This window comes from Dendrobates tinctorius, unplaced genomic scaffold (genome assembly GCF_039654945.1).
Source record: "Dendrobates tinctorius isolate UK_male_01 unplaced genomic scaffold, ASM3965494v1 ptg000070l, whole genome shotgun sequence".
Lineage (NCBI taxonomy): Eukaryota > Metazoa > Chordata > Amphibia > Anura > Dendrobatidae > Dendrobates > Dendrobates tinctorius.
The window spans coordinates 72651474-72679019 of record NW_027361738.1 but is presented as its reverse complement, the minus strand read 5'-3'; the positions used below and the strand labels follow the sequence as shown (position 1 = coordinate 72679019).

General features: G+C 43.8%; 1 protein-coding gene across 1 annotated transcript in view; it reads right to left on the bottom strand.

Moving 5' to 3' along the window:
- CUBN (cubilin) overlaps nt 1–27546 on the bottom strand; it is a 180968-nt gene that overhangs the window by 44604 nt on the left and 108818 nt on the right. Inside the window, exons 29-36 of the mRNA XM_073581881.1 lie at nt 20898–21079; nt 15207–15381; nt 13924–14114; nt 8535–8691; nt 6688–6804; nt 5157–5270; nt 3906–4034; nt 1334–1466 (exon numbers count right to left, since the gene is read on the bottom strand). Coding sequence (XP_073437982.1) covers nt 1334–1466; nt 3906–4034; nt 5157–5270; nt 6688–6804; nt 8535–8691; nt 13924–14114; nt 15207–15381; nt 20898–21079 — 1198 coding nt within the window. The remainder of the gene's footprint in view (nt 1–1333; nt 1467–3905; nt 4035–5156; nt 5271–6687; nt 6805–8534; nt 8692–13923; nt 14115–15206; nt 15382–20897; nt 21080–27546) is intronic.

The following is a 27546-nucleotide window of genomic DNA, read 5'->3' as shown; positions in this document are numbered from 1 at the left end:
CCTTCTCCAGAACAATCACCCTCAAACGATTCGCCTCCGCTATAAAATCCGCCAAATTCTTCAAAATATTTCCAATGACAACATCCATCTTCGCCAATAACTTGCTCTTCTCTCCAACCTGCACTTTCTCCTCTACAACCTGTCAAAGAAGGGCTGTAGGAACATGCTATATATAGTTTTCCAGTAGCCAATCCCGTTCGGAAGGCCACAAGGGTCAATTTTAAAAACCGGATCCGGCGTAATCCGACGAAAAACTGATAGAAAAACGGATGAACCGGATGAGACGGATCCGGTTTTGTCTGTCAAGAAAAAGACGGATCCGGCAGAAAACCGGATCCGTCACATCCGGTTTTACGAAACATTTGCCGGATCCGGCGTTCCGGCACGACGCCGGATCGCGCCTGACGCCGAAAACCTGATGTGTGAAAGTAGCCTTAGACTGAAGTCTACATCTTTAATGGAACCTAATGTGAATTCACTCTTATACTGAAGTCTATATATGAGAGTGGATTCACATTAGGTTCCCTTAGAGATGTAGACTTCAGTCTAAGAGAGGATTGGCATAAGGTCATGGCAACAAGAATCGCCTTATCATGGCTGCCGGGTACACATGAATTGGCCAATTTATGTGCTAAGCATTCTCAATTTTTCATATTTCTAGTGCAGTAATGCAATTCATTTTTCATATTTCATGTTTACATGCTATAGCGCTACAGAGTGCTACTTTTTGCTTGATTATTTGTGAGTTGGCTACTCTAGATAAGCACCTGTTCAGACCTAATTTATGTTTGGGTGTGACGGTCAGTCTTTTGATATTTTTTCAAGAAAAAAAACTGAGACATGTCCGATTTTGATCCTTGTGTCTGATCATATCGGCAATGCAAGTCTATGGATTTTTATGGACTGATAGAATGGAGAAGGTGGAGAAACTTTTTTTTTTCCCACTCCACCTTCGATAAATACTAATGCCACTCTGATCAAACGGAGTCGGATTGGAATCGGACCATTTTTCTCGGCTAGAGAGAAAATGGTTGTGTGTACCTAGCCTTTATGGGACTCTGAGCTTCATAACCACTTTCATATTCTTTTCTTACATGCATCTGTAGCACATCAGAAAATGATTAAAGCTGATTTCCCGGTCTAACTTGCACCTCTTATGATGTATCCATACGAGTACATTTGCACTTTAACAGTAGAGTTAATAATGCTACGCTCTGGAGGATTGCTATCTTTCCAGATTCCAATTAATAATAACAGTTTTCCTGCCAGATGTTACATTTCCTTCCTGGAAGGCCATTAAAATGGAAATAATATGAAGTGAGAAGACGTTTACATGAAAGAGAGCATGAGCCGATTGCCAGGAGAGCTGAGAATCTTCCACACACACTCCGTATTGGCTGGATAATTGTCTGGATACCCGGGACTGTTAAATGCTCCATTCTCCATATGTAAGGTCCCTCCACACGCTAAAAGAGAAGGTGATGATGGTCACATAATATGCAGAAGTCACTCAGGAGGAGCAGGTGGGAATGAAGCTCCACTGGGTCCTACAATTGATGTTGAATATGTCCCTCTGCTCAGCTCAGTGATATCCCTCTGCTCAGCTCAGTAATGTCACTCAGCTCAGTGATGTCACTCTGCTCAGCTCAGTGATGTCCCTCTGCTCAGCTCAGTTATGTCACTCAGCTCAGTGATGTCTCTCTGCTCAGTGATGTCACTCTGCTCAGCTCAGTAATGTCACTCAGCTCAGTGATGTCCCTCTGCTCATCTCAGTAATGTCACTCAGCTCATCTCAGTAATGTCACTCTGCTCAGCGATGTCACTCTGCTCAGCTCAGTGATGTCACTCTGCTTAGCTCAGTGATGTCTCTCGGCTCAGCTCACTGATGTCACTCTGCTCAGTGATGTCACTCTGCTCAGCTCAGTGATGTCCCTCTGCTCATCTCAGTTATGTCACTCAGCTCGGTGATGTCACTCTGCTCAGCTCAGTGATGTCACTCTGCTCATCTCAGTAATGACACTCTGCTCAGTGATGTCCCTCTGCTCATCTCAGTAATGTCACTCAGCTCAGTAATGTCACTCAGCTCAGTGATGTCACTCTGCTCATCTCAGTTATGTCACTCAGCTCAGTGGTGTCACTCTGCTCAGCTCAGTGATGTCACTCAGCTCAGCTCAGTGATGTCCCTCTGCTCAGCTCAGTGATGTCACTCTGCTCAGTGATGTCACTCTGCTCAGCTCAGTGATGTCCCTCTGCTCATCTCATTAATGTCACTCAGCTCAGTGATGTCCCTCTGCTCATCTCAGTAATGTCACTCTGCTCAGCGATGTCGCTATGCTCAGCTCAGTGATATCACACTGCTCAGCTCAGTGATGTCACTCGGCTCAGCTCAGTGATGTCCCTCTGCTCAGCTAAGTTATGTCACTCAGCTCGGTGATGTCACTCTGCTCAGCTCAGTGATGTCACTCTGCTCATCTCAGTAATGACACTCTGCTCAGTGATGTCCCTCTGCTCATCTCAGTAATGTCGCTCAGTGATGTCACTGCTCAGCTCAGTGATATCACTCTGCTCAGCTCAGTGATGTTACTCGGCTCAGCTCAGTGATGTACCTCTGCTCATCTCCATCTCAGTTATGTCACTCAGCTTAGTGATGTCACTCAGCTCAGTGATGTCACTCTGCTCAGCGATGTCACTCTGCTCAGCTCAATGATGTCACGCTGCTCATCTCAGTAATGACACTCTGCTCAGTGATGTCCCTCTGCTCATCTCAGTAATGTCACTCAGCTCAGTGATGTCACTGCTCAGCTCAGTGATATCACTCTGCTCAGCTCAGTGATGTTACTCGGCTCAGCTCAGTGATGTCCCTCTGCTCATCTCAGTTATGTCAATCAGCTCAGTGATGTCCCTCTGCTCAGCTCAGTGATGTCACTCTGCTCAGTGATGTCACTCTGCTCAGCTCAGTGATGTCCCTCTGCTCATCTCTTTAATGTCACTCAGCTCAGTGATGTCCCTCTGCTCATCTCAGTAATGTCACTCTGCTCAGCGATGTCGCTATGCTCAGCTCAGTGATATCACACTGCTCAGCTCAGTGATGTCACTCGGCTCAGCTCAGTGATGTCCCTCTGCTCAGCTAAGTTATGTCACTCAGCTCGGTGATGTCACTCTGCTCAGCTCAGTGATGTCACTCTGCTCATCTCAGTAATGACACTCTGCTCAGTGATGTCCCTCTGCTCATCTCAGTAATGTCGCTCAGTGATGTCACTGCTCAGCTCAGTGATATCACTCTGCTCAGCTCAGTGATGTTACTCGGCTCAGCTCAGTGATGTACCTCTGCTCATCTCCATCTCAGTTATGTCACTCAGCTTAGTGATGTCACTCAGCTCAGTGATGTCACTCTGCTCAGCGATGTCACTCTGCTCAGCTCAATGATGTCACGCTGCTCATCTCAGTAATGACACTCTGCTCAGTGATGTCCCTCTGCTCATCTCAGTAATGTCACTCAGCTCAGTGATGTCACTGCTCAGCTCAGTGATATCACTCTGCTCAGCTCAGTGATGTTACTCGGCTCAGCTCAGTGATGTCCCTCTGCTCATCTCAGTTATGTCAATCAGCTCAGTGATGTCACTCTGCTCAGCTCAGTGATATCACTCTGCTCAGTTCAGTGATGTCACTCGGCTCATCTCAGTGATGTCCCTCTGCTCATCTCAGTGATGTCACTCAGCTCAGCTCAGTGATGTCCCTCTGCTCATCTCATTGATTTCACTCAGCTCAGCTCAGTGATGTCACTCAGCTCAGTGATGTCACTGTCTGCTCCACTGACATTTTCAGGTGGAGGTAATCATTAGACCCACTGTCTGGATGAAAATGGGGGCTTGTAGGACCTATTAAAGGAATATTATGAGTCTTACCCGACATTGATGCTGAGTACGATGCGTGGAAGCCCTTCATATTTGTATTGTTATTAGAGACAAATTTGACCACCAGGGCATTACTGAATGACGTGACGGGATGGGGTATTACTCTGCCACAGAAACGTCCTAAAGACAAGAACAAACGCTATGTGTAAAGCCACCGACCAATGATCTACTTGCCCCTCGTCAGTGTAAAGTAGGAGACTGGTTGGCTGGGAGCGAGACCTTTGAAAGAAGATCTACGGGGTAAAGATTCTCCTTAAAGGGAATCCATCAGCAGGATTTCAGCCCTCAATCTATTTATATGTATGTAGCTCTTTCAAAGATAAGTCCTGGGATCCCTTTACATGACCGTTCCGTTCCTCTGTTACTGAGAAATCAGCGTTTGAATTGATATGGAAATGAGGATGAAACTATTTGTAAATCTGACACCTCTGTCACTCCAGGTCTATTTCCCACTGAGTGCTTTCTCTTTTGCCTGTAATCACATTGCATAGGGGCTGTCAGTCAAGCAAGAGGAGACAGCTCGAGGCGGGGAATAGAGCTGGAGTGACAGAGGCTTCAGATCTACCAATAGCTCCTCAGCAATTTTAAACACTAATTTCTCCATAACGGAGAAACGGACTGGCCATGTAAAGGTATATCTAGACTTGTCTTTGAAAGAGCTACATGTGCATATAAATACTTTGGGGGGTGAAATTTTGCTGACTGACTCCCTTTAAGAAAACCGCCCCCTTTCCTCATATTCCATGCTAGTACCCAGAAATACTGTAGTTGTCTGCAAATGGAGATCTTTTACTGTTGATGAAGATTTGGGTTTGACATTATATATTCACAGTTATGTGACAAGGTTTTTTACAGGGTTAATATTGACATATACCTCCAATATAATATCTGTAATGCTACCTCCAATAGGTGGCACTAGAGTCCCTGTTTTTGTATATTTGCATATATATTTGCACAAATCACTTACATCCAGAGGAAGCTTGACCTGCTGTTAATGTTAGTTAGCTAGTTAGGTGTGAGGCTGTGTTTTTGCAAAAAAGCAGGCACATTTTTTTTTGTACCATTCCTACAACGTGCGCAAGGGAACAAAGAGAGGATACAAACCAAAAATATTATTAACATCTATAGTTTATCTTGACTTTGAAGGGATCCCGGAAACATAAAGCAGAAATGACCCATGATTCCTCTGCCAGTCACTATATAATATTTGATATATACAGTATATACATTTCTTCTATATACCCTTAGAAGGGGATCCATAATTATCTCCATCTAAAATCTCTACAAAATCTTCAGAACAATTCTGATTCCTGTCTTCAGTTTGGAAATTGGTGAAAGAAATGGTAACATGGTTATCTGTAGAGAGAAGTGACACATAAATCATAATTAGTATAAATAGTATAAAATACCCATAAAATCAGAACTGAGCTACAAAAATATTTGTTTTATAATTCCCTATACGTTACCCTCTTTTGGTGCCCACTCATAAAATAGTGTACCATCTTATAATATACATATAAAAATACCATGCCGCACTTAGAGGGGTGGTTCGAAACTAATACTGATTTTAGTCCTAAATGTCTTATCTATTTATTGTAAGAGAGAAAGCGGCGAGAAGTGACCAGCCGATCTCTGAGAATGATGTCTGTTCTGGGGGTGTGACTGATCTCTGCTCTCCTTGCTCACCACATTCTTTTCCTACAGTGTGCATTGACAGTGCGCTCTCTTTCCGACTCATGACTTTTCTCATTAGAGCTGGTGAGGGAGCGCACTGTCACTTTGCATTAAAAAGAATATTGCAAAGTGACGAGGGAGCTCGCATTGAGCATACGTCAGCAATGACAACCGACTCAGGCTCTGTAGAGCCAGGACTAGCCCAGTCCCTGAAAGGGACGTTGGTGATGATATTTCAGGATGGGATTAGAGGCTACCGCAGTGAAAGCAGTTACTACCTCCTGATGACGTACCATTTGAGTATCCCAGCGTACACTGGGAATTCTCCATCAAAATGCCATTAAATTGAAGTTCAGGATGTAAAAAAAAAGCATGTAGATAGATTAGAGAGGGAACGGTAGGGACAGTATATTAGAAAAAGCGATTGGATTATTATAATAAATAGATGGACATTTCATATTAAAATGAATATTAGTTTTGGACTACACCTTTAATTAAAAGCTCAACACAACATGTTACCGAGATAACTGTGCCCTTTCTTAGTCATATATAAATGCTAGGGTGCAAAAATAATAAACCACGCAGTGCTTAATTAAAAGTGCAATACTATGCAAAAGTAAAATACCATCATGCAGTTCTCAAGTAATAACATACAGTGAGCAAATAACAGCGTGATCTATACAGAAATCTAAAATGGTGTTAGTAAAATAAATTTCTTGTATAATATTCTCCAACCAGATGAAAAATAAAGCGGCACTCACCACTGACAGATCCAAGATTGCCTTTTATTCATTGCACATGGTCATGGGATGAAACATGGAAAAACAGGGTTTGCAGACAGTTCTTTTTGACTGTTACATTTTATACTATTTTGTCAAGTGTAATTATGATTATTCTGACCACAACATTTTTTTTGATCTGCCAGTGGTGAGTGCCGCTTTCTATTTTCGTCTTGTTGGAGAAAACTATGTATGGATCTGTAAAAAGTTGAGCACTGTCATGTCTGACAATAACTTCTGAAAGTGAGCAATCTGTTATGAATTAGTGCCTTTGACAGCAGTTACTAAAGTTAAGCGTAATGTGTACACTAGGAACTTACAAGGATCTTGAGCTTTTATAATCCATGAACAATTTTGATTGTTGGGATAGTTGACTGGATACAATGGAGAGGAAATAACGCCGCCAATCGAATCACTTACAATAGAGCTTCCACATACTGCAGGAGAATCAAAGGGAAACAAGCATAGGTCAGACCATGAGTAATAATATAAATATGGACTTTTACTCATAAAAGGAGGAAATCTATGAATACATCAGTGAGGCGCTGAAAGGATATTCCCTAATATGGCGTCATCTATGTAATCAGACCTGCTAAAGGTCCATTGCATGGGACAATAATCGGAGAACAATGCAAGAAGAAAGTAAACGTAAAAACAAAAAATAAAAATGGCTGCTTCTTCATGAGATTAGTTACCACTACTTCTCTCAGCATCACTTACTCATGTATCACCTCTTCCAGCTCGGTACCTTACGGGATCATACATTCTCTCAGTGACCTCTCTTCTTTTACCATCCGCAGCCAGATTGTGTTCACACACTTACCTTTGTCACACTCACAGCAGATGGCCGACATCCACAACATGTTCGTTCTCTCGGACATGCTTCTGTTGGGTGTCTAAGGTCTACTCATGGTTGTCAAGGCACACATTGTAGGCTCAGAGCCCTAACTCCCTTCTCTCAGCCTCACGGGTATGGTAATTGTGCTCTTAGTGACTGTATCTTAAGCTGGCCGTAAACTTCAGATGGCTGTCGGATGAGCGATGCCATCTTAGCAGACTCTCTCATACACAGGAGTGTCCGTTTGACCGAGCGCTTCTCTGTTCTCTATGAGAAAGCTGCCGGATGATGTAGGCTGGTGGATTATCTCCATTAGAACAATGTGATCGGCAGTCCAAACTCTTACTCCGATGATCTGTCGGCTAGAGCCCCCATATACTTGGCCGTATCTACTTGAGTAACCTGCAGTAATCCTCTGTCTCGGGTTCTGACATTGTTCTGCAGACACTCCTCTTCAATCGGGGTCTTTCCTCTCCTATTCCTTCCCATAATAAGTGGGGGTCACTATTCACTCAAGGGTGATCCATCTCCCCTCCCTGATATAGCTTGATGTAAAAAACCTTACCAACTGATGTGCACCTAGAAGTCACAGAATCATAGAGTTGGAAGGGACCTCCTGGGCCATCTAGTCCAAACCCTTAAGTAGCAAGTGATTCAGGGTGCCACAGCTTCAACTTGCTGCTTGTGCCCTCTGTGACTGACCCAGAGTCTTGGGAAACAGAGACCCTAATAATCTTTGACACACTGGGAGTTTTCTGCCTCTCTCATCTGAAGCGCATGCCACACTCAGCATTAACCATTCGCACCGCCACTTATGCGCTCGCACAGGAATACTGTCCAGAGCCACCAGCCGAGCATCATCTCCTTCTTTTTCATTTCCCACTATGTAAATATCCCCAAAACATCATCCATACAGTAAAGTACAACAAGAAACTGTAATAAGTAGCTTTGAGAGGAGTGATATGCCCCACACAAGGAAACATGGCTGCAACGTATATAAAATACATAACATATTATGGGGGAAAACGGGGAATACATGCAACAACTGTTTCTTGTAAGAGGGTTTGTAGACCGCTCCTTTCAAGTCTGTTACATTACCATCTTACAGTATATTGCCCTGTGGCTTCCTGGGTTTGTCTGTCTTGATAGGTCCATTTCTTTTAAGAAATCAATTGCTATTCGTGCAAATAACTAATTAATAGTAGCATAGGCTAACCTACTGTAAACATTAAAGGTAATTATTATTTGTAATGTTCTCATAGTATACTATTAGTAGACGAGCAGACGAGATTTGCCATTGGGTTTTGAAGTTAACAGACAAGAGCTTACCTTCCCTAAACCGGGCACTGAAGCCTCGGTGACTTCTGCTGCTGTCGGATTGTAGGCGGACAAACATGGAGTTTTTGGTAGATGTAATTGCACTGGGAATTTGGCTTCCACACAGAGTTTCAAGCAATTGAGCATTACTGTTTTCACCATCATAAACCTACCAGACAAAATGTAATAAGGAAAGGAGACTTGGAAGTGAACGAATAGTTTACAAAGACTGAAAATTTGGGTTTAGGACACACTTAGATATATGTATCTTTGGACAGTGTTCTTGTCCGTATGCACAATGTTCCGCACAGAGACAACACACTGACTAAAGAACGTCAACGTGCTCTTCAGCTTTTTGATGTGCTTTGGACAATAAAGGAAGAAAACAACTACCCTAGTGCCTTGGAAATATTCACTTTCTGAGTATTGACTCTTACACACATACGTTATTTTTCTCGTACGCAAAGACGGTCTGAGCTTCATCAGTGTTTTTTTACCTAAGGGTCATCTGAGTTTAGTCATTAGAGTTTGGTTAGAGTTTCACCAGTTTTTCTCGGTTAAAAAAAAACAAAACCTGAAGGCGGTTTCTCATGTTTCTTCTATCAAACAGTCTGTGAAAAACTGACAGCATGCGGAAAGTATCTGAGTGCTGTCCAATCTTTTCCACAGATCCATAGACTTGCATTGGTGATCAATATCGGACAAGCCTCCATAATGATGTTCAGACCACTCGGTCTGAGGAAAAAAAATCGGACATGTGAACTACGTCATAGACTATTATCGGAACAAGTGCTAACTGTAAAAAAACACAGGTAGCATTCATGCGAGAAAAACTGAGGTCTGAATGAGCCCCAACATCGTAACATTTTACTGCTCACAGTTTTCACACATTTTTTAGTTTCTCGTCCTGACTCCTGGTTAAGATGACTTATTAGGATGTCTTTACGTAAGGTTTTCATTTCTAATGTTTGATCCTGGCTATGAGGAATAGCTATAGCCAGGTGTTTTGCACATGTTCCTGCATGGATGGAATAAAAGTTATTCATACTTTTACAAGAATGCAGCAGTGCTGGAACTTTTCCTTTCTTCTTTTTGGCTCCTGGGGTCCTGTACTCTCCGAACATGCACCTGACTTGTGGAGCTCATATGTGGTGTGTTACTAATTGTAATTCTGTATAAAAAATCTCTTTCAGGCTCTGCATGGAATCAGAGGCAAATGGAGACAGCGGCCATATAATGCTATGGGTGCAAAATTACGGCTCTGTGCAAACCACAGTGTGGTACCACAAGACTCCATATGGTTAGTGTTTATGACTGGCTGGACTGACCAGATTTGCGTTCTCATCCAGTTTGAGAAATAATTTTATAATGGTAAAAAATAATAAAGGAGAATGTTTGGTTTTGGGAATAGATGTAATTGATTGTAAGATTGTAAACTGTTGTGCTGTACCGCAGGTGAGCCCATATGTTATACTCATATAATTGTTCGGATCAATATACAGACTGCAAGGCCCGGGCTGACGGCGGGTCTCCTGACCAAACTAACATGCTCATTTGTGTCTATGAGATGGTAAGTCCGAGTCCAGAGACCCGCCATAAGGCCGGCGTCACATTAAACGTATGAAAAATCGGTCCGAGTCTCCCTGCCAAGAGTTGCAGGAGTGTAATGCGAGAGACATGCGATTACAATCCGATTTTTCACACCTAGCATCCGATTTACATCCGAATGCAGTGCGATTTTAACATGAGCTTTTACATACAGCAATTCTCTGTCACTTACACATTGTTTTCAAAAGAAATATTCGTCAAAACACACACATATATTATATATACTGTATGTAATAGAATAAACGTCGGCAATTCATGTGCCGTGTATTGTAAAATCACAGAGTGACAGGTTAGAATAGAATAGATAGAATAGATATAAACACATAGAATACATAGATATATAGAGGTCAGTGACACACATATATTTATATACAGTATGTGGATACAGAACTGGAGTGACAGAAGCCGAGGGGACTCTGACACTAAATGTGAGTGTACTGCTGCACACGCTGCACATGCAGCAGAAGGGACATTGTAGTTAATCTGTGGGGCGCCAGGGTGTGGGAACACTACAGCCCATTGCCAAGACTACCACCCTGGCCACCTTACAGAATTGGCATAGTCGGCAGGATTGAGATGCTTCGTATGCCGAGAGGGGAGGAGCCTTGAAGACGGCAAAGATGGCGGCCGTTAGAGACTTAAAGATGGCACTGAACAATGACATGAAGATGGAAGTGGTGCCATCCATTGTGGGTGTACTAAACAGAAAAGGGCACGAAGATCAGCTTGGCAGAAGCAGTGGTCTAAGCCGAGGCCACGTCTCCTAGTCACTGGACGTGACGAAAAAAGAAGCCCCGACCCTTGCAGCAGATCCCTGAGGAACAGGAGCGGCCTGAAGCTGAATTGGTGGAGCAACCAGAAGTAGCTCAACCCATGAATGGGTGGAGTCCGGAAGAGAAGGACGGCGTGCCAGGAAGAGAGACGCCATTATTGAACAAGTTACCTGCCCCTATGCAGCGGAGGAAGATTTTTGGGAGCTGGAGCACCACGGATGCGGAGAGGCCTGGATCGGAAAAAGTGGTTGAGAAATCAGAAGTTGTGGAGAGAGGGACTGTCTTGGCCGTGATGCCGAGTTCAAGCAGCCGCAGTGGAGGACCGTTGCAGCCGGATACCAACACAGTGAGTGCGACACCTTTATTATAGTTCAGGGCCAGAATGCGACCCACTATTCCAGTCGCAGGGTCTGTATTGAGTGAAGGCAACCCCTTTTAGTTGCGTTGTGTTGTGCTAGCTGCACTAGTAAAAATGAGAGACTGTTCTGCATCTCCTGAGGGGCAAGGAGCACCGAATGGCACCAGGACTAGGTGTCAGTGCAGTTGAGTGATTTTGGTTCCCACCCTCCTCCAAGTTTCCTTGTGCACAGTTGCGCATCCCCTGCTGGATTACAGAATCAAAACTCCAAAGGGGTTAGTCACCTTATGCAACAAGGATGGACTGTGTGCGGCTGCTTTAAGTGCTGTGTTATTTTAACCCTGGACTGCCCCTGAGGGCATAGGAGTAGCACACTTGTTTTAAAGGGACCGTACTCTACTAAAGGAAGGAGGGGGAAAAACATGAGCTGGAGGACCCGAGAAGCGAGCTGGGTCAGGACTATATGGACAGTTGCTGAGTTGACCACTGGGCTAGTGTGTTCGTTGTCATTGATTTCCTGTGTTTGGACACCCGAAGCATATAAGGACTGGCCCATGGACCTGAAGTGTTGCAAGTGAGCACAATGCGTGTGTGGGACCCAGGAGCAAGGGGACTGGGGTCAGTCGGACCTTTGTTAAAGAACTTGAACTCTTTTGATTCCAGGGTTCCAACTGAGTGGAACCGAGGTCACGGTTGACCAATAAGAAGAGTTGGACATAGACTGTATCAACTGTATAAATGTCTTAAGGATGTTAACTGTTTTAAAGTTTACAGGTGCCACCATGGTCGGGGACGACCATATTTTAGAAGGGAGAAGTGTAAGGAGGTGACCGAGGCCGTTACATACCTCCCCATTTTTGGACACTGTTCATATGTAGTTTGTGCGGTTCTAGAGCATTTCTAAGTATTAATGTCTTCATGTACGGCAATGTGAATGTATTTGATATGTGCTATGTATAGAATTAGGGATAGAATAGAAGGTACTATAGAACAATAGTTGGATTAGAATAGATGGGGCATACTAGAGCTAGGGAATAAGAGCCTTAGCGTAGATATAGTTAGCATAGGGGTTTTCCAGACTGGGAGGAGTTAGGCTAGTTTCACACTAGCGTTCAACAGGGCTGCGTAGTTCCTCTGTGAAGCTCCGCCCACTGCCGCACCTCCTCTAGTCAGCTCCACCTACGTCTGCATGCGGCCTGCATACCTATCTTTAACATTGGGTACGCAGGCCGTGCGGATGTATGACAATGCGGCGACCGCAACAAATCGCAACACGTTGCGTTCAACGTTCCACAATCTTATTGATGAGATAATAGTTGGACTTCCCATTGACCACCTTATAGTAACATGGCTCTTCATATGTAATACAAGTGCAAGACCAGATTCTGAGTAGCAGCAGAACATTCACTTTTCCCATTGTTCATCTTCCAGCTTCTAAATAACTTTTAGTTTCCAAAGGAAGCATTGTGAGAAGAGCTCCACGCTCATGTTTATATCAGAGATCTGATGATTAAGGAAGATTAATTGGTTCGGTTCAACTACTTCAGCTTGGCAGGTTCTTTTGCTCTCTCTTGTCTACACACACGCAGACAACACAAACTGAGTACTGTTCGGAGATTTCAGACATGACAGAGAAGGTCACGGGGTGTCATGTTCTCTAGTCCATTGACAGAGAGAGATGTCATTCTCTGGGGTCTTTACATACCAGAGGGATCAATGTCTCCAACCCCTCCGCATAGGTCTAGAATATAATATTCCTCTTGTCTTACCAGTCATGAATAGTGATAAGCCCTAATAGTAGGGTCTGTGTTATGGCTGCAATATCTGGATCCAGTGATGTACAACTAAACTGAATGTAGATTACGATGAAAATCAGTAAAGACTTCTTTTTTTCAAATTGTGTGTGGGAGCCTGTGATGAATATTTGAAATTTTTTGATTCATTTTTTAATTTACAAAAAAATCTGAAAAGCATACTCGCGTCACCAATCCGCCACCGCTTAGGTTCCGATGCTGTCAGTCCCCAGCCGATCTCTACTTTCTGCTTCGTAGATAATGTTCCATCAAAAGGACATATGGTCTGAAGCCAATCACCGGCCTCAACGGTGATCCACTGCAGCCAGTGATTAGCCCACATGTCCCTTTGTTGCTTTGTCTGGATGTCGTCAATGTAGCTGATAGTAGAGACTGGAGGGGAACTGGGCAAAAGTGGAAAGGGTGCGGGAACCCAATCTGACCATTTTCTAATAAAAAATAGACTCCCAAAACAACTCCTTTTATATATCCTGGCAGCGCCTGCCTTATTTTTTTCTCCCCGCTAAAATAAACATGCATGCTCAGCCGATCAGCTTTCATGTTTATGGGTTAGTGAACACTTTCTTAGGCCGGGATCACACATGCGAGAAACTCGGATGAGTCTCGCATGTTAATACTCGACACTGCCGCCGGCACTCGGGAGCGGAGCGTGCGGCTGCATGTATTTCTATGCAGCCGCACGCTCCTCTCCCGAGTGCCGGCGGCAGTGCCGGGTATTAAGATGCCAGCCTCGTCCGAGTTTCTGGCATGTGTGATCCCGGCCTTGTTTGTACTGCTGGATTTCATGTTTATGGTCATACAGCTCAATTAAAAAATGACCATCATAAGTAATCGTAGACTTCCCTTACTCTGACACTGTCATATCTGCAGAGTGAAAAGAAAAAGTGAGGCTCGATGTCAAAGTCTGTAAAGTTGAGGAAGACTCTGTGTCCGGGATCAACTCTGATCAGCCATGAGCACTCTGTGTTGTCATTGTAGGGTAATGGGTAATTTGGAGAATGGATTTCTCCATTGGGTGCTTGAAAAACTCCTCCACAACCTGAAAAATAGAAAAAAAAAATTATTAGTGTCCTGAATACAAACAGCTCCAGTGACAATACTACGTCAAAAAATATTTGGTAAAGTTTCGGTTTATTCTCAAAATTTTAGCTGATATCGATTAACTTAGGCCATATCTGCCTATCCAATCTAATCAGTCAGTCAACTCTTAAAAAACAAAAACAAAGAGCTATGGACTTGATTGAAAATTACTGAAAAAAAACAATTTTGTTTCGGCAGCTCCTATGTAGAGGAATGTGTCTCCATGGTTACAGACTACAAACAACCCTTTGTAGTCAGACTGCATTCTTATTCAATGTATAGAAGCTGTATTTGTAGGATATTTTGAGTTAAGTCTTTTCAAAATTGCTTTATTTTATTGTTCTAGAAGCTCCGGATTAATAAAATGGTTGCAAACGTATGCACTTCTTTTTTTCTAAGGCAATTTTATGGGGAAAATCCACATATAGAACTGATTGATATTGATAGATTTAAAAAATAAATAACGCAGCTCAGTTTACATTGCGTCCCAAAAAAAAATAAGAAGGACAGTGGACATGAGATTTCGATAAATCCCATCCACTATGCTAGAACCGTAAGGCACTACGTTTCCGGCATACCAAAAATGGTCTGCGTCAAAAACGCACCATAAAATTACCCCAGGTGCTCATTAATACATCCGATTTTTCAAAAATCGATCCGATTATTCTGATCAGAGTTTGGTCTGAGTGTCATCAGATTTTCTCATACGTGGAGAAATAAAGAAAAGTTTTTGCTCCTTCTCCTTTCTGACAGTCCGTGAAAATTGGACCTCATTCGGATGTCATCCAACTGCGGTCGGATTTTTTTTTTTTTTTTTCATTGACTTGCATTGTCAATTTTGATAAGACCCTCGAATCAAAATCGAACATGAATCTGTGATTTTTCTGTCAGACGGTCATGTAAGTAGCCCCATAGATCATCACAGGTACGAGTGCGATCCGTGAAAACCACGAGTACGGACTTCTGAATGAGACCCAAGGCACTTTCTCTTTTTTTACACCACCACAAGTTATAAAGATATAAAAGTCACAAGCAATAAAGTTCCCTGCACCTCCAGGCACTTCCCGCCAAGCGGCATTAAACCCTTTTCCGTTCACATAGATATCAGTCTTGAACCGAACAGTAACGGCGTTCCCAGTGCTGGAGACCTGCAGAGGATTCCCCGGCGCTCTGGACGTACAGAGCTGAGCCAGCCTCGGAGAGGACAGTTCAGGACCACTGTAAATCTGAAATACACATTATTACACATTAGTTTCACTAACTGAAAATATTCTTGCACCACTGAGACAATAGAAAGAAAATACGTAAAATAGGAAAAGTTTTATGCAAATTTAGCCAAAGTACAATAGCCATTGTATAATTATTGTTTTCCACTATTCTTTTGACTATGTCTTTGGATATAATAATATTAATATGTACTAGGCTAGATGAAAAAAAAAACAAAGAACAAGCTATAAAAAACAAGCAAAAATGCAAAAAAAAAAAGAATTAAATAAAAATTAGATTAGAGGTTCGGACAAATGCTGGATTGTCGGAATTTGGGAATATTTAGACTTTTCTGAAACAGTGAAATTTTTATTTTTTTTTTCTTTGTGTTTCAGTGAAATAGTAGAAGAATAATTAGTGTTTTGGTATGTTCTACCTCCATGTTTGTAGGTGGCTCAGTCAGTTTCTCAATACTATACTGATTTAGTTGAGTCCCTTTCGCTCACGCAACCATGAAGATGACCGGATTGCACAAAGGTGTCATAGACTCTGGGATCCTGGTAAGGATCTGGCACTTAAAAAGGACCTGTCATTTGCCATAAATATGTATTTTTTTACCTAGGGTAATTGCCGCTGTTCTCCCGAATCCGATGTTATTTTTCTTTGGTTTCTGCTCCTCTCCATGGCCTCCTTTTCCTTGTATATAAGTTGAGTATTTTTTAGCCAAATGGGCGTGGTTATGAATTCTTTTCTGTGGGCGTCTTCATGAGGACCGCTCCCACTCGGCTAACAAGACTAGATTTATTAGCAAGAAAGAAGGGGCCGTATCTCAGGAACAGAGCGGAGCAGGAACAAAAGAGTCGCCGGATTCAGGAGAAGAGCAGCATTTACACCAGGTAAAACAATGACATATTAATGCAAGTGACAGGTCCCCTAAAAAATTAAAAATGCATTATCTGGGGCCAGCTATTAACTATTATTTATTGATGGTTATATAGCGCCAACATATTTTGAAGCACTGTTCAGAGAAAGGTCACACAAGCATTAGGGACGCTTTTTTTTTTGCTTTAATGGAATTACATTGTAGTTCCCTGTATAGACAGATGGAGAAGGGGGCACTGTGCAGTAAAAAATAAATTAAAGGGACACAGCACTATCCTCTTCCTACTCAGAATGATGGGTTAACAGAGGAATGACTCTTACTGATCATAAAGTGATGATACATCCTACAGATAATGTATTACTAAGTGAAATACCCTTTTAATGCTAACATTCTGGCTGCCTGCAGTCACCACCAGGGGGAGCTTGATAGCTTACGGCATACTGGGTTATTATTGAGGTCAGTGTATATGACCAGTATGCAGGTAGCTCCTATATTCCCTCTAGTGGTAGTTAGAGGTACTGCAGTCATTGTCCTATGCTTTAATGCCATGTCTCTCTGCATGAGGTTTCCAGCTCTGAAACAAAGCTGCAATTTTATTACATACTAAAAAGATTTTCAATCATAATATAGTAATGGGAAAGTATATCTCATGTGCACATCTCTGGGGACCAGAGGCAGGAAATATTAGTCATGGGAAAAAAATCCACGGCAGTGGAAATGAGTTTATATAGGATATATACACTCCCATTTATATACGTGTATGAGGCCCGGTATATACAACAGAGCACAGGTACTGATTTTTGTTTGGTTCCAAATGAAAATAACTATTTTAAAACTTTTCTTCTTTTTTTTTTAAATGGGTTTTATCACTAAATACTAAATTCCCCAAAATTGCAGATTCATCAGATTGGAATGCCAATTTGCTGGAAGTAGATAAAAAATAACTCATGCTCCTGGCCTGCTCCTCCACTCGCTTTGGGTTCGGCCTTCTCTTTGGTCCAGATTTTCCAGCATTGCCCAGGCCTCATATGATAATGTGGAGTGCCATGCATGTCATATTCGTCCATGATGTACAGTACCTCACACCCCACATAAAATTAAGTGAGGCCTAATTGAATTGGAGCAAAGACTAATCCGAAACAAGTGGAGGAGCAGTTGGGGAGCTGCGGCGGTCAAGTCAGGTGAGGCGAGGCTCAAGAACAGGTGAAGATCAACCCTAGGACAGGTAAGGAGCTGCCCTAGCACAGGTGAGGAGTGGCCTTAGGACAGGCGGGGAGCGGCCCTAGGACTGGTGGGGAGCGGCCCAAGGACAGGTGAGGAGAAATCCTATGACAGGTGAGGAGCAGCTCTAGGACAGCTGAAGAGTGTCCATAGGACAGGTGAGGAATGGCCCTAGGACAGGTGAGGACAGTCCATAGGAAAGGTGAGGAGCGGCCTTGGACAGGCGGGGAGCAGCCCTAGCACAGGCAAGGAGCGGCCCTAGGACAGGTGGGGAGCAGCCCGAGGACAGCTGAGAAGCGTCCATAGCACAGGCAAGGAGCGGCCCTAGGACAGGTTGGGAGCAGCCCGAGGACAGGTGGGAAGTGGCCCTAGGACAGCTGAGGAGCATCCATAGGACAGATGGGGAGTGGCCCTTGGATTGGTGAGCAGTGGCCCTAGGACAGGTGAGGAGGAGCCCTAAGACAAGGGTATATAATCTATGTATACATTTTTTTTACCCCTTCCCAGTCCATTGTTTATTATGATTTGGGGTCTGGTGGCAGATTTAATCCAAAGCACATTTTCTTCGGATGGAATTTAATCTATATCCACGGATTCAAGTGAATCTGCCTGAAATGAATTTTGGAGGATTCACTCATTTTTCTTTATCATCTATCTACAGGATACACAATAAATGTATGATTGCTGGGGGTCCCACAGCTGGGATATCCTCCGATCATCACTATGACGTGATATCTCTTTATCCCCGGTGTTACCCCCTATTGATCCTGAGATCGAAAGGAGCATAGCGCTCACCGTACAGAAAACTGCAGGCAGCTCCATTGACTTACATGGGACCATAATACAGCTCTGCACAGCAAGTGGCCGGGGAAGAACAGTATCGGGGATGCTGTTTGCCTATAGCAATAGCTTCAGCTAAGCTGGAGGGACGGCATATGGCAACGATAATGTGCTGTATGACCTCTCTCCTTTATATCAGCGCTGTATACCCCAAGCAAAGCACTTCATTCTCATACAATGTCTGAGCTGATGATTCTGCAGAAAGCTGAAATCTACAACAAACCAGCACTGGAGCCCCTATATTTTCATGATAGGTGGGGAAGGGGGCTTAGGTCTGCTCCCCCATCAATCACAAACTGCTGGCTTATCCTAGCGATGATAGATAAGAATCCTCTTATTAGGTTTTTTCACAAACTGGGACATTTATGGCATATCTATCTCTCCAGATTTATTCCTAAAAGTTGTCAATGTCAAATAAGTTTTTTTCTTTTTTTTAAATGTATGTTCTTTACATATAACAGCCACTAGAGGAGCACAGAAATCCCAAATATATTTTGGACTGTCATGAAAATGCAGTTGAGGGCGGTGAGTCAGACATTTCCATGTGGCAGGATGTTCTGCCTACTTTACTTTTTAATATTTTAATCTCTTAGGATATCATTTGCCAAAATTTGAGCAAACACTTTTATGGGGTATTATATTACTATTAGCATCTGTTACATCTGTCTACATGAAGATTTAATGTAAAATCCACAGAACTCATTGGTGGTGGTGAGAGGAGGGGGGTCTGTCTACTGCTTCATTTGGCTATCACCGGTGGTCCCGTAGTGGATAAGTGGAGAAACGATCCAGCGCCCAGTGACGCTCCTTTCAGATTGTGCCCATTCTATTGGTGAGGTCTCAGTGATTGGACGCCCACAATCCTGTGGATAAGTGATAACTTCTTATGACCGGAATACTCCTTTAAAGGGAACCGGACATCTAATACTTGCTGCCCAAAGCAGACCCTGCTGTAGAGTTCAATCCGGTATGTTTGTCTGTGAAGCGCAGCGGTGTTTCAGAAAAAACGCACAGGAGACTAGTCAGAGAGGCGGGCTCCCAGCGGCTTCTCCCTGCCCATTCCTCTTGATTCACAGGTCTCTCCCTGCATGCAAGTATAGGAACAGACCAGTCACTAGTCACTTCAGGGGCGTGGGCGGAGAGAAGCCACTGGGGACCCGCCTGTCTGACTAGTCTCCTGTGCGGCTTTTAAAGTTAAGGTTTTTCTCTGAAACGCAGCAGCGTACATCGCTGCATCATACAGCCAGTCTGCGATACATGCTGCCAATGGACCGGGCGGAACAGATTCTATAACATGCATCCTTTTATAACAAAAGTTCTTAACTTTTGCATGAAAAATTTTAAAAAAAGCAAATGAAACAAATCCCCCTAAAAAAATAAAAAGCCTAGATGTCCGTGTACGCAGAGGGGGCGGTGTACGCTGCATGCAGAGTTGGTGTTTTCGGCTGGACCGCGCTGTATAGTCAGTGAGGCTGATGGTTTAAGCTGTTTGCAGCATTTTCTTCTGCCTTGTTAGCTCCATTTACTGATGGATTTCGGTCGGCATTCCAAAGTTCTGAGCAATGGAGGCCCAATTTATGGAGCGCAGCGCAGTATTATATGAGCTCAGGACGGCCTCCACTGCTGGATAATAGCAACCGGGGAAGGATTTGACCCTTTACAATTCAGGGGGAACCTTCTCCGCACCTATATGTCAGGATAGAGCAGGCGATGGCTGTACTATTACTTAAATTAGGCTAATACAGGGTCAATCATCCGGCCGAATGCAGTAAGAAGATTAGTAAAGACCCCCCCCCCCCCCCTTGCCCACCATATACAATAGATTTAAGTTGGCTGAACCTGCCAATATCGGATGACGAGGCCGACAGTCTAATCATGGGAAAGAAGGATTTCACCTATTGGATTTTCAGTGGCCGATCTTTTTGTTTAAGCATCCGACAGCGGAGTCTGATAGTGGCACTCTCATAGAGAACACAGGAGCGTTCTGCCAAGCAATACTGTATATGGAGGAGTCAGGAGGGATAGCTGTCAGTTTAAGGATCATTAGTTTGTATGGGGGGCTTTATACAGATTTTTGTTCACCCTTACCTTTCCATGCACATCTCTCAATACACATTATGGGGTCATGAAAGCAAAACTGTAAAGCCACATATAACTTAAACATCTCCCGACAGAGTATCACCCCATGTTTGTTTCCAACCTGAGTATCTTGCAACGTCTTTTAATATGTCAATCCAAGCAGAACCGTAAGGAAGGACACGTCTGTATTCTGCTGCAGAATTAAAGGGGTTATCTAGATATCTCCTGTTCTCTGAACTACAGGGACATGTGATGAGGGTGAGCTGGATTACTCTCCTCCTGTGTAATACAGAACAGGACAGGTCCTCCGGGGCAGGAGACCATCTTTGTAGTCACTCTGGCCAACTTCAAGAGTGGTTTTCCCATAAGTGATATATTGTAATAACTCATCTAATGCCTTTTTGGGGGGGCTACACTTAGGTATTACCAGATGAAGGATCACTGATCAATCACATGAGATTATATTCTATTAATACAGGACCATCACATACAGCATCAATAGTGAGACCTTACCTCCAGCACATCATAGTTACACGTCGTATGATATTCTATATCGAAATCCACAATGCTGATCTGAATGCTGCTTCCGGGGGACGTGGTTATATGCCAGATACATTCACGGTTATTTGGATACTTCCTAGGATAATCGGGACTGGTAAAGGTTCCATTGGGACCGGACAGATCTGCGCCACATCCTGTGAGAATCATTCAGGGACACAGTCAGGTGATCAAAGATATCATTTATCACAATGAAGACATATTCCTCTTTCAAAGAATAAGCCAGACTAATTTAAAAAGGTGGAAAAATGGGTGCTGCTTCTTAAAAAAAAATTAAAAAAAATGGTAAGGGATGAAAATACATCCATAAGGCTATGAGTTTTGCCACTAATGCCCTCCTCAGGCAATACATGGGTTATGCCCTAGAAAGGCATTGGTTCAGTGCCGAAAAATATGGCCCTTATGTATTCATAAATAGACTTTTCCTTTGGATTTAATTACATCTGTTAGTATTTTATATACTTTTTTTTGCAGAATTTTGAATGTTTTTATCCATTTTTTACAACTTTCTTTTGTCCTGGCTTTCGCTTATTATTTTTTATGTTATTTTTTCAATTTTGCCACGTGAGGCATGTGGCCAAGAGGCTCTGTGCACCGTTTCGCTCACTGGTTTCGCATGTCCCCATCTTCCTCACTGGTGATTGTCAGCACTGGCCTGCCTGGAGTGAGCACTGTCTGTAGAGAAATCTCAGGTGAGCCAGTGCTGTCAAACACCAGAGAGGGAGGGGAGACATGCGAAACCAGTGGGCAAAACGGTGCATTGAGCATCTTGGCCACATCAAGGGAGCACAGAGCAATCTAATTAACATATTTGATTATAATATTTTCCACAGAATGAAGGAAGCTACTAGATCACTAAATGTGTTATTTTTATTGGGGATACTTCCGCTGCATGTCTATGTGCTTATTTTATGCTGCAGGTCTGGGCCGACACACTCCCTTTAAAGTGGTTGTCCATGTCTTTCGTGATCTGAATACGCACGGACTGGTTGCGGTTCTCCTGATCCAAAATTGAAAATCTCTTAAGCAAATATATGAAGCTGTTGAGTTCAAGGCAGGAAACCCGCTGCCGATGCTTGTGCACTGCGAAACATGGATGTGTGAAACCCACCTAAGGATAAAAGACACTGGCGAGGCTGTCGAGTTCTCCCAGTAAGAATCGCTACAGGAAAACTCTGGCGGTCATTTTCCTGAAACTGCTTCACCAGCGCTTTTGCCGTTGTCGTTGAGACGGCTCCGCCGGCAGCGTCTTTTACGCTATACTCTGAAGTATAGAGAGTGAACAGAATGAGTATAGCAATTTACCGCGCTTTTTCAGGCGAATTCCTGGCAGAGTCTGCCTGTAAAAGACGTTGTGTGCACTGAGCCTAAGTACAGCCCCCTTTTTCAGTGCTGTGTTCTCTATTTGGATTTGGGAAGAATTTTATGGAAAAACTGTTGAGGAATAAAATCATAGGAGAAAATCTAGAATAAAATGATATCGGCAGTTTCATAAATATTATTCAGATGTCAGGAAGTCCCAAGACCGTCACATGCTTATCTCGTGGTTCATCAAGTGTCATTGCTGCTGCATCATATGTGTAATAGCAGAACGGCTTGTGTCACGTGCTGCAGTTATATGATATGAATACAGTCCACGTTACATCACTGTACAGTTTATAATTGTAGATGAAATCTGCATCTTCTTTGTACTTGTTTGTCTGTAAAAGCCAAAGGTAACATAAAGCTGATGTAAAATCTGTAGCCAGGCTCGCAACCTTCCATTTAAACTCCCGATATCTTCTAATTTGATTTAAAGGACTTTGGGTTCTTTTAGGCATCAGGTCCTGGGAGTGAGTGCTACTTTTGCACCCAATTATAGTTGGGATTTGGATATTGTTTTGCTGTTTTTTTATTGTACTGTATGGTTTACTATGTGTTGCACATTTTATGCTATATGGTACATTAGTAAAAATATTAATGTACCACGTAGCATAAGGTCCTGGGAATACTTTTAGGATGCAACTGCACTGGATGAGCATGGTGGTGGTCAAGCATTAATGTCCACCCATCGTGTTCATTCGAGATTAGTGGCCAGCTTGTGAATGGCAGTAGGTGTGCGCCTATATGGCAGCAGGAGTGGGCATCTCATAGGATTTGCGGGGGACCAGAATCAGTCAGACGGCCAAGCAGGGCATTTTTGCAGCAGTCACGGCTATGAATATTTCTAGGTGGGAGAGGGAAGTTTTTCACTTGTAGTCCTCAGTGGGTCTGAGATGGTGGCCAGCCCTGGCAAGCGACCTAGCAGTCACTGGACAGATGGGCCAAACTTTGGTACATCGATACAAGACTATCTCTTGCACCAGACAGGGAGGCGCTACCATGTCAGACCTCTTAGGACTAGAGAAGAGCGGACTCGTTGAAGTTCGGGTTCTGGTACACAACCCAAACTTTATTCAAATGTTCGCTTCAGATATCAGAACTTGAACCAGAACGCAAATGGATCGCCCTCCCAGGGCCGCGGGGTACTCGGTACCGGGCCGGTGTCAGCGGGATGTGTCACAGCAGCGGGGACCCGGTCCGTGGCCCTGGGCGCCCAAATCAATGGGGGAATGTAAATGGTGGAATGTAGTTAATGGAATAGTTCGTGACGCCACCTGTGGTGTTCGGCAAGTAGGATGTTAGGCCGACGCTGCATGCAGATCCTCTGGGGCTGGTGGTGTGTTGCAGCCTAGATGGTGTAGCTCCCCACAGGTGAAGCTTTAGCCCCAGGGCAGCGTGGATGCAATGGAAGAAGAGAGGTGCAGGCGGTGTGGAGAATGGTACCCAGCTGTAGCGGTGCTGAATGTGTTAGCGCACAAATGAATGGAGGACACCGGGGCTTGTAGTTCCAAAGCTTTACTCACAGTCCATTGTACACACACACTGGTGCCCGCCTCCGTGCTGTGTCCTCCGGGTCAGAGACTCAATCAACCTCCGGGCAAGTTAGGATTCTCCCCTCCAACACTCCGCCAACATGTACCTTTCCTGAACGTCTCCTCTATAGCGCCTTAAAGTGTGAAGATCTCCTAGTACTGAGTTACACTGGAGTTCCTCCTGACAGATGTTCCCAAGACTCTACTTGTACGGCAGACAGCTGTAGCCTGCTTCGGGGACTCCCTTCTCCTGAGTCCTGGCTCTATCCAATTGCTGTTGTGCCCCAAGTCTTAGATGGGAGTAGTGCATTTACAGCCAACTACTCCACCGGTGTCTGCTGCAGAACCATAAGTGTCCATACAACCTCGGGGACCGGGCCCCGGCCTTGCACTGAGAACCTATAGGCAGGGTTCCTCTTCTAACCCACGTCCTCTCTGTTCTCTCTACTCCTTCATTCCGTACTTGTCTTTCTTTCTTATGGAAGCTTAGGTTGCAGTTCTATGTCTTTCTCCTTTTCCTTTCCCGGGCCAGCTGGCTCAGATCACTGAGGCAGCTGCAGCACTCCTTCCTCCATCCCTTCTTCCAGGGATCCCCACTCCTCCCGAGTGGCTTTCTTCCTCCCTGACTTCCTGTCAGACTGACCCTGTCATCCTACACTGTCCCACTCTTTTATGTATCTTAACTCCACCCACCTCCCAGCACGTACAGTGTTCCAAGCAGGGAACCACCAAAGGTGCTCTACTACCCTCTGAGCAAGGAGCCACAATGTGGTTGTGCAGAACTACCCTGTTGTGTGGGGTGCGAGTGTTGGAGTGTGGAAAGGAGTTCCCACCTTACCCGGATGGTGGGGCACTACACCTTAAGAGAAGGTGCAGTACCTCTGTGGCGACTGAGCCTCAGGGGCGCCACACAAACTCCATTCAAAGCAATGGGGACCCAAACTTTTGAGCTGGAGAAAAAAACCCCTCCCTCTACCCTCTATCTCTCTCTTGGACTACCTCCAAAACGCCGAACTTTGCAACGGACTGCCGGGAGAAGTCAATGTCCGATGTGTAGCACCCCAAACTTATCTCTACTTAGGACTGTTCCATTAACTGCTACGCACTGTACTTATTCTGGAATGGAGTGGAGATTGAGCATGCACATCTCCGCTCGCTTCAAGATGGATCACTGCAGAATCCTCGATTTCAGAGCCCCATTTTCAGAATCATTAACTGTCCCAGCAGTTGGATCCCCTGCAATTAGTAAGTTATCCCCTATCCCAGGAAGCGGAGGTAACTATTATCTAGGGAATATCCCATTAAAAGGTAATTCACATCTTTACAGATGGATATTGTTGGATAGTGCTTGAACAAGCAAGCGCTTTTGCAATTTACTGTTCATTAAAATTGTTCACTATTCTTGAGATATTAACATTTTTCTTTTGTTTGCTGTCCTTGTGTTGGTGACTGACCACTGCTGCTGTCTTGCAGCAGTGGCCATACATGTGGAGTGCTTACAAGCTCTTTTCTATTGAGCTTGTAAGCACTGTTTTGAAGCAGGGCAATATAGTAGTGATGGTCGGTCTCCAAGGCAACAAATTGTAAACAAAAGAAAAGAGTTAATATATCTCTAAAATGGCTGAAAATTTTTTAATAAACAGCAAATTGCAAAAGTGCTTGCTTTTACGAGTACTATCCTACAATATCCATCTCTAAAGATGGGAAAAACTATGTAAGGGGTTTATTCCTTAGTACTTGTAATTCACCTTTATTTCTGAATATCAGTGGTCTCTTACCAATGGCACGCCAGCATTTGCAAAACTTTCATCATGCTGAAGCTGCTCGGGTTAGAGTCCACTGCTGTATAGAAAATAGCAGGTTTGCCATGTAGGAACTGTTACTTCTCTGCTAAACTAGTGGAAATTCTATCATGATCAAAGCCATGCTCCACCATCTGACTGCTATGTGATCTCATCTCCGCCACCTTCCAGTGAGCAATCCGAATACATACTGACTCACTAATAGTGTCGCAACCAAATCAGAACAACACCCTTCTAAAGACACCAAGAGTATCACCATCAAAAAATGCAGTTACTTTATTTTTTTTTTTTTTAATGATTTTAATGAAGGTTTTCAGTTCTGGTATATTCTTTACTAAAGGAAACATATACATATTTAAGTAAAGGTATTGTTGTATAGGCACTTGTCCCTCAATAAAAATTATATCTTTTTTGTATAAATCTCATGTGCCAGCCATGAGAAATATAGTGTAGAAGACACATGGAAACCAGGCAGGAAGTGCATTGAGGGTGTGTCAGTGCACTTAGATGAAGAAGGCCAAGTGCACTGACACTCCCACAATCTGCTTTGCATATGGATTCTACACAAAATTTCTCATGTTTGTCACATCAGATCTCGAAACAAAAGTATTATTTTTATAGGGTGCAAGAGTCTATACAGCCACGCGACTTCTTCTACATGTAAAATGTACTGACACGTTCTCTTAAAACTATTGGTATATGTCACTGGTTTACTGAGACAGAGAGGAGCTAGAAGGTCACGCTGTCTGATTTCTCCTACCCCTGCACTGATTAGAAGCACTTCACCTTCATATTAAACAGTGTAGGTTTCTTCAAGCAGTGCAGGGGTTTATCTGCCCAGTTGAGAGCTCCTGGAAGCTTACCTGTGTTGATGTTCTCAGTTGTTCAATGTTGGCCACTCCCCTCTCCTATATATAATCTGGCCTCTGGAAAGCAGGCATTGCCAGCCTTAGCGTCATGCTGCATGGTTCAGGAGCTGGAGGAGGCGTTAGATCAATTCATCAAACGACTGTTGCTTACTTATGGTTGTATGCAAATCCTCTTTTTTTCTCCTACTTTGGTTTTTCCCTTCCTTCACTTCCCGGTGTTCCCCTCTGTTGTTTGTGAGAGCATATTTGTTTGTTTGGTATTTTCCATTATACCTGTATGCATTTCCTTGGTAATCTGGTTGGTGTATTTCCATACATTACTAGTCCCCTCTTTCCTGGGTGGGGGGAGGGAACAGACTTAATAAGGGATTCAGGTCCGCAAGGTACGTATCATTAGAAGTAATCCGGGGGAGCAGAGATAGCTAAGGGCCCCCTAGCACTAGGGACAGTGAAGGAACCCCCGGCCCCGAATATCCGACAACAGAGTCGTAACATTAACTCTGCCCCATACCTTTTTTTATCCATCATGCATCCTGTTACTGCCTGCTTTGGCAGGACAACTGCAGCAACTCAGCCTGGAGGTGGCAGACCTACAGACTGTAGTTTTGCAGCACCCTAACCCATCAGGCTTGAGTACCGTGACTCTCAGGCAACCCCTAGTGGAGCCCAAGATCGCTCTGCTTGACAGGTTCTTTTGTGGGCTAGACAAGTTTGTTGTTTTCAGGGAGCCGGAGGCCTGTAAGCTTTACTTTAAGTTACGTCCTCACTCCTCAGGAACCGAGGAGCAACGGGTGGGAATTGTAATTTCCCTCCTTCAGGGTGAACCCCAAGACTTTCTCTCAGTTCTGATTCTGTCGCTCCTGACAGTTGAGGATTTTTTTCAAGCACAAGGTCATATATACGATGACCTCGACCTCATCTCCATGGCCAAGTACACAGTATGTCAGCTTCAGATGGGAGACCGCCCAGCTGAGGAGTATTGCTCAGAGTTTCGGAGGTGGTCCACAGATACTAAATACAATGAAACCACACTTCATAG